At 38.7% G+C, this 8,254-nt stretch overlaps 1 protein-coding gene across 6 annotated transcripts in view; it reads right to left on the bottom strand.

Moving 5' to 3' along the window:
- B3GALNT2 (beta-1,3-N-acetylgalactosaminyltransferase 2) overlaps nucleotides 1-8,254 on the bottom strand; it is a 28,387-nt gene that overhangs the window by 2,911 nt on the left and 17,222 nt on the right. Inside the window, exons 6-11 of one of the 6 annotated variants that reach the window (XM_051614678.1) lie at nucleotides 7,325-7,435; nucleotides 6,592-6,673; nucleotides 5,185-5,365; nucleotides 3,405-3,530; nucleotides 528-687; nucleotides 68-124 (exon numbers count right to left, since the gene is read on the bottom strand). In XM_051614678.1, the coding sequence (XP_051470638.1) occupies nucleotides 68-124; nucleotides 528-687; nucleotides 3,405-3,530; nucleotides 5,185-5,365; nucleotides 6,592-6,673; nucleotides 7,325-7,435 (717 nt within the window). Of the gene's footprint in view, nucleotides 1-67; nucleotides 125-527; nucleotides 688-3,404; nucleotides 3,531-5,184; nucleotides 5,369-6,591; nucleotides 6,674-7,324; nucleotides 7,436-8,254 lie in introns of all 6 variants that reach the window. The other 5 variants (XM_051614681.1, XM_051614676.1, XM_051614677.1 and 2 more) reach the window with 5 other exon arrangements.

Raw genomic sequence — 8,254 nt, 5'->3', positions numbered from 1 at the left:
TTTTATGCTACATGGAGCAGCAGGCATGTTCTCTTTCCATAACATCAGAGAATTTCTTCAGACTTACTTGGTATCGCTTGGGTCCTACAGCTGCCATCCAGATGCCCATACTCACATCTTCACCCTGACACAACACATTAAAATTAAAAATACAGATATTAGCACCAGGAAAGCATGAAGCATGACTTTGTGAACTAAAATAAGTTGCAGTAAAAAATGGTAACTATAAAAACCTATGTCTGACTATTTTAGAATTGTTAAATTAATCCTCGCATCTTTCCTGTGATAATTTATTGTTCTTAAGAGAGTACAAAAAATAACATTACAGCTCCAGAGAGTCTCAGTCCAAAACAGTTGTGCTTTGACCTAAAACAAGCAGTAAGTGCAGCAACCAAAAACACTGCAAAAAGCCAACATTAACCAGTAGAACCCCAAACAAACACTTGAGCAATGTTCTTTCCAATTCATCCAGTATACATGCTGCTCTTCAGACTAGTTTAAGATAGAAAAACTGAATCAGTGTGTACCTGGTACGTCTTTAGTCTTTCAGAGTTGCTTGCCAGCCACTGAACAATGTCTTTGGAGATGACATAGCCAGACCCACAAGCAAAGGCTGGATATGCAGGACTTGGGTACTCCAGCTCTTGCCATTTCCCCGTGCGATCAACTGCCCAATTTAGTCTGAAACTGAAGACCATGTTAGACATCAGATTTTTATACAAAGCCCTCTGTGAAACCTATGAACACTGCTAACAACTGAAGTAACACTGATAATAAACAGGAGGAAGTAGAAGGTGATCTTAACTATAGTTCCTGGCCTTATTTCTCTAGGGCATACATCTAATCAAACATAAAAGTTGAAAGTGTAATTGTTTGGTCTCAATCTTGGGTAACAGAAAGTTCTCGGAACAGAAGCAAAACATTGACAGTCAGGTCTTCAGCATGTCTGCCCCTGCTGGTGGGTTTTGATCCAGGTAAGCACAGGTGGCTTACTGATGTTCTCTAAGAGTACATCTGTGGCCAACCCCCTTTGGTTAATCAACACAACACAAAGCTGGTGGGTGCCTCCAGCAGGCATGCACTTACAGCAATGTTTCATAACCCATTTTCCTGATAAAACTAGTGGCTGCTTAAAAAGCTGTAAGCAAGGCAAAGTACTGGTTTTTATATCACTGAATTGCAAAAAACCTTCCTGGCAGTCACTTTCTCTAAGGATGACTGTACTTACTGCTAAAGCTAGCAGTGTTCTGTCTGCACAGTCTCTCCACACCAACTCCCATCCATCCCCAGGCAGTGTGGCACAGCTAGGCTTTAACAGGCTGCTGTGCCGTGCAGCACTATGGACTCTGCTAGGCTGCTGTGTCAGGCAGTGAGCAACGTCCTGCTTCTCCTGTTCAGGAACAGGCTGGTATTACACTCACTGTACCAGTACTTCACGCATTCACAACTAAGTGACATAACTATGTCAGTGTAGCAGATTCTCCCCCGTTCTGCAAACAGGTTCAAGCGTTGCCAAATTCAATCATGAGCGCAAGCAGGTAAGAGCTTTATTTAGTGAGCTACTAAGAACTGTCACCTCAGACAAGAGCCCCATAAGGGAGGAATTACAGTTGAGTAGCAGATCTGTTATCAGACTCCACACAATCACAACTGAAGCTGACATGTTAAAGCACCAAGGAGATACAAGTCACATCTGATACCCGAATTCACTTTAGACTCAGTATCTTCCTCTCTAGTGAGTCACAGCAGGAAGGGTGCAAGCCCCTCCACACTAAGGGGCACCTGCTTTGCTAATAATTTTATACTTTTGTAGTGATTTCAGTGTTGTTCAGTACACATTACTATTCACGGAAAACTTCAAGCATCTAAAGTGGGTTTTTTGGCCTAATTAAAGTCAATAAAAGGTGCCATTCTTAACTCCCACTGCTTTCCATAGCATGGTAGAAGAGCCAACTTAAGTGAGCTGTTTTTTTACAGCATTCATATTGGATTCAATCTCCCTCAGAAACAGCTTGGCACATTCTACCCCATCATAAATTTGGTCATTTGCAGACACAATCAGTGATCTCTCAAAGACACCTCTCTCACACCTGAGGGTGACTAATCTTTTGACTGCAGTTTTAAAAGAAAACAATAGCAGTATCTTAAAATAATTCTGTTCTCTCCAACAGCCAAAGTTCTGTAGTAGGATTCCTGCAACATTTGGATTTCCAGCCTGCAGTCCTGAAATGCTCTAATTAGCTAGATGACAACTTTTTTCAATTGTGATTTAAAATTAATGAACAAAACCACCACAGAATACAAAGTGGCATCAAGAAAGAACAAGAAACTTGTCTGAACTAGAAAGGTCAAGGTAAAAAATGCAAAGTTTGAGCTCTCAGATGGACACTCAGAGGACCAGAAGGGAGACTATCAATGAAGTCACCTCAGGAGCCGGATATATTAACCTTTTGCTCAGGAAGTTAAGGTCTTGACACACTGGTTAAGGTCTTAGCACACCACATGAACAGCATTTCATTTGCACTTTCACGAATGCTCAAGTCTAAGTATATAAGATACCACTGAATTGAAAGGCAGGAGAGCTTGGAAGGATCTACCAAAGACACTCTGAAGACTCTTGGACATTTAGTGGTTACATTCCACGTACCTTCTTAAATCACCTTATGAGTAAGCAACACTCAGTACCAGGTTTGTGAAGCAAGACACAGGGCAACAGGAAGAAGCATCGTGCTGCTGTGCTATACTGAATGTTACAGCAGGGTAGCATTTGTGCTATGTTGGATGTTACACTGGTGTAGCAGCGCATTCCAGGGATGGAAGGAAAGGAGGGGCTATTTTAGTCCACCTAGTTACTCACAAGTTTAATATGGGGGAACTGCACTCAAGAATTCATGACTCAGACCTACCATTTCAGACAGCAGCAAAACGGGTAGCGAGGCCTGTCATTCACAGACTTCAAAATAAAGTGCAGACTATCAAGGCAGTTGTTTTTTTTCTCCTGTTTACCCCATTTCCTCAAGCCCTCCAGAGAAATCACAGTGGCTTAAAAAATGTTTACAATTCTCATACATAATTGCCTTTTAACTTTACTGTACTGCTGGAATACTTTTATTTACTTAAGTACATGACAAAGAGATACACAACAGATTTTAGAACTAGTTAAGATATTGAGCAAGTTCAACTCATTGTAAAGGCACCTGTGGAAAGCTATTGCAAAGGACTAATTTCTATATTCTGAGATTCAAAGTGCTACACATACTAAAGTCTTACATTTTATAACTACCTTCAATAGGCAGAAACATGGAACCACATTAAAACAGACTTAAAGCAATAAGCAATAAACTGTTCCCTAAAGACATGGTATTTCTTAAAGGCAAGTTGAAAAAAAAACCAACACAACTCACTTTCCCCACCAAATGTTTGGCCTGTCCAATTTTTTCTGTGTTATCCTGTTAAAAACAGCCTCCAAATCAATGTAACAATCATCATCTGTCTTCAGCAACAAATCAAAACTCGTTGATTCAACTGTCCTGTGGCCAAAAAGAAAAGTGATGAGATACTGAGCTGCAGCCCACAAACTACAATTACACAACAAAACACTCCACCAGAGTTTTTTGGTAAGCAAGGGGGGATGGAAGAGGGAAGGAATGTCTTTCTTACCCTTGACTTTTAAATGTTTTCCCTATTGACCAAGGCTGACTGCTTGTCCTACAGAAAGGAGATCGAGCTGCATTCTATGATAATCTTACAACATGGATTTGTGTATGAGCTGAAGAAAACAAACTTGAAGTTTTGTTTTCCAGCACAGATGGTGGATTTACTAAGGAATCTGTCTTAGACAATATTGACCTCAGCAGGATATGAATCCCTGATGATGATGGCAGCACAGCTGTTAAAAGCCAGTGGCTACATGACAGTAGCCTACTCTTCAGGACGAGACAGGGAGTTCAAGGGCAATACAACTGTAGAAGGTTGTAAGAAACATCTGTGGAAACTCCTCCTCAGTAGAGCACCCTTCAAATATGAAAAAAGTAGTCTTTTAACTGTCCAAAATAGCTGAATATCTATCACTTGTAATATAACCAAAGAAGCTTAAGATTCTAGGGTTTATTCCTGGGTTGAATAACAAACATTGGTTTTAAGAGTAAATTCTCATAACAAGAAAGGCATTTTCCTTAAGCTTTTTGTTACTAAATTTGCTAACCTGTAGAAATTACCACAAAGATCTAAGTTTGACATTTAAAATCCCCTTTTAGGACTGAAAGCATGGCTCAGTTTTGCAATTACATTCATACCAGTCACATTTGTTAAATAACTGCTTAATTTTTCAAGAAAGACTGCCAGCTATATTTCTTACTCCACAGCAACATTGATTAATTGAAACAGTTGTCTCAAAGTAATAGAAGGAATTGCAAATTAGAGGTAATAACTTACACCGCAGACAATGTAACACACTATGAAAATTCTTACTCTCAACCTTCCTTCTCCCCCATACACAAATTTCCTAGCCTTCCCCTCAAGTCAGCATTGGTGAGGCCACATCAGGTGTACAGTATGCAGTCTTAAGCTCCTCAGTACAAGTGAGACACCTACAAACTGGATGGAGACACCAGCAAAGGGACACCAAGGTGATTAAGGACGGGAGCATCTCCCCTCTAAGGAAACGCTGAGATCTGGGACGGTTGAGTCTGAAGAAGGCTCAGGGCAAAGCTCATCAATCTATATGAATACCTGAAGGGCAGGTGTACAGATACTGAGCCAGACTCTTTTCAGCAGTGCCCCATGACAGGATGAGAGTCAGTGGCCACAAACTGAAACACTAAGTATACAAAGCTGGCCAAAACCCATCCTTTAAAAGACCAAAGCTGCTATTTTTCAGTCAGAAACAAATTCAAATAAGTTACAAGGAGACATACAAATTTTCACACCTGGACTCTCAGAGCAGAAGCCTGTCTTGCCAGCTCATATTTCTTTGAGGCACCAAGGTTCAGGATTCAAGAAACATAGACCCTGTTATTTTACTCACTCTGTGCTCCCAAAATTGAGAGAGAAAAATGCAACTTAATAAAGCAAATCACATAAGGTATGTATTTCATGGAACCCAGCACATTACACAACATGCTGGATCATCTTGCACTACAAACAGCAACACTTCAAAGAGAAAATAGCTTCTTTTCAACTTACCATCGGTAGAAGTTCAGCAGTTTGGCTGGAACATTTCTGTAAGTGTCAATAACATCTACAAAAACAATATCATCATAGGTACTGCTTTCTTCCTTTAATAAAGCATCTTCATTTTCAAGATTTTTTATGTGACTTGTAAACCTTTCTGGGCGAGTATGGAGGCTTTTTAAAAGAGCATCACCTTCTGAAAGGAACAGCACCCGTGATTAAACAAAGATGCATACCGACATACTATTTCACGTTTCTCTCGGATCATACATGACATACTGACAAAAATATGAAAATCCTACAATTAAATTAAAAATTTCTATGAAATGTTGAAAGTTTCAGAACAACAGATGAATATATTTTTGTATAAGGTCTGACACAAAAAGTTTAAAGTAAAAAAAGTATTCCTTTTCAGTAATAAAAGCATTAATCTTTTTAAGGTTCTTTATATTAAAGACTTCACTATTACTCTTACCAGTAGAATAAAAAGTCTACTGTTATATCAGTTACTCCTAAACATATGTATCTAGCATTAAAAAAATAAACACCAAAATAAACACCCGTTCCAAGCTAAATATAATCAAATTGGCATTGCTTTGCTGTAGCATAGGTAGTCCCTGCTGAACCACATCACAAAACTCACTGCAGGTAAAAGCTAAAAAAATACTGTAAGAATACTGGACTTCTTGGTAAGGAGATAGTGTGTGGTACTAAAGGACTTTCTGACAAAGAGGATGGAAGGGCTTTATCAGACTGCAGTTTAGACTCCTATACAGATAAGACAACAGGAGTGCCCAATGATACCTGCCAGGCCTAGCTACAAAAACACAGGAATAACGCTCTGAAAGTCACTGCTTAGATTGGCTATGATGGACTGATAATACGGCTACATGGCTGTAATCTTAGTTGGAAAGAGCTCCTATAATCTCTAAACATTCTGCTGAACTAGGTGTGAAACAGCAACAGCCAGGGTGGAAAAGCAGACTGTGTTAGGTAGTCACTGTTTGTCAGTAGTTAATATAAAACATCATAAGACAGTAATTCCAACAGTAGCAGGACTCTGAAAAAAAGTGAAAATTATCAGGAAAAGATTTCACTGCACAACATTTTTTAACTTGCATTTGGATAACAAAAAACAAGGACAGAGAAGAGAGTCTAGATAAAAACTGTATTTCTGTTAATAAAAAGACAAAAAGGTGCAAGTCAATTGGAGTAGCTGGCAAAGAGCAAGCCAACAATGTCCACATCAGGACACTGCATTAGGCATAAGAAAAACAGAAAGAAATTAATTGTTTCTAATAAAAGAAAACTTAAGGGGATCAGGTTCACAGAGACAGCATGAATTTTACCTCAGAAAAGTAACTGAAAGTTCCTGTTTTATCATAATATCAAATGTGATACTACATTTTGCAGACCTACCTTGAATAGTGTAGATAAAGCCACCTGCTATTCCCTCCACACCTTCTGTGAGTTCATGTGGCAGTGACCCTTCCCCTGCCTGCTAGAGACAGATTAATGGAAAGAAATAATTTAGTTCATCTCTCATTACTGATGTGTTTTTCTCTACAATTTTAAAGTGTAAAGTTCTCTGGCAACTGAGCATGAAATTAATTTAAAGCCCTTCTGGTTAGGAACCTGCACAAGAAAAGACTAAGATTTTCGACTGTAGAGTTTTGTGGCATTTTTTGAAGTTTCATCTGAAACTAGAAATATAAACTTTTAGAAGACTAGAGAGCAAAATGTAGTTATTCTGTCTAAATCGCAACAACACGGCATGCTTAAGCAAGCAATGTTTTGATGGGAAGAGAGACTGCCAAAAAAGCAAAAAGCAGGCTTAATCCCATCAACTGGGATTTTAGTGCAGGATTTTTGACTCACATTTTTCCATCTCTGATACACCAATACTGCTTCACACCTGACAAAATACAATAGCTGAACTTTACTCCTTTCAAAATAAAAGAAAATGCCACTGACCAGCACCTTTTTTTGCATACCCTTGTCTTTTTCCCAGGTAAAGCAAACTTACCCTCTAAGACAACATGAGAAGCCTGAATTAACAATTTACAGAGAAACACAGGAAAGCAAAATATTAAATAGCCAAGACTTATCGGAAAAATAGAAACATGGTGGAAGGAAAGGTGAGGTGACTCACTGTAATGACTCTGAAAACACCCCCTCCATCATTCACCATCACTTTGTGAAGGTTTCTGGAAACTAGGCCCTGAAGATCCTGGCTTTCCCACACAATAGTACCTTCAAAACTCTGGTAAGAGAGCAAAACACTGTTATACAGGTAGTCAAATCTTCAAAGGATGAAAATCAGTCAGTTTGTTGGTTTTTGGGGTTTTTTTATTATTTTAAAATAGTCAACTTCAGGCAACACATAGCTTGAATGCACAACAGACATTTTACTTACACTTCAATGAAAATGTTGCACATAAAAGAAACAAATCTGTACAGCTCAGTAGCACGTAATCATGCTTTTAAGCCTAATGGTGACTCTCTATATTAGAAATACTAAACTTTAACAGAAGTCTAGTGTAAAAGGTTTTGGCTTTCCAACATCATTAAGACGGCATTTAAAGGTGAAATGAAGTGAATTTTTTAAAATCAACTATAAAATCCTGCACTACAAAGAGAATATGTCAAAACAGAGTTGGAATTAAATCCTGCTTTTTAGTTATCTGCCAAAAGCAGAGATCAGAGACCCAATCCTAACACCAGCAAAACTCAAATACAGCCACCTTTATCCTGGCAAAACTGTCAGAAGCTACTGCAGGAGAGACATAGAACTCTGGTTTCATACCTTGGCTGGTAGGGAAACAAGGAGAAAGACATGTGAGTATCTTTAAAATTTCTGGTTTCAAATGTCAATTTAGTTATGTCACTCCATGGGTTTTACATGTATATAGATGTATACATACATACGTGTGTGTGTGTGTAAACTCTTGCATTTAGAAGCATTTCATTTCAACTTGAAACTAATCCACTTAACGGTCCAACTATTACCCATTTTATATAAGACTCTCCTGAAGATCCTGGAGAACATGCAAAGGGACAAGTGGTATGTTGTACAGGTAAG

Source organism: Apus apus, chromosome 3 (assembly GCF_020740795.1).
Source record: "Apus apus isolate bApuApu2 chromosome 3, bApuApu2.pri.cur, whole genome shotgun sequence".
NCBI lineage: Eukaryota > Metazoa > Chordata > Aves > Apodiformes > Apodidae > Apus > Apus apus.
Note: the sequence above shows the minus strand (reverse complement) of the source record. Positions and strands in the feature narration are given on the sequence as shown.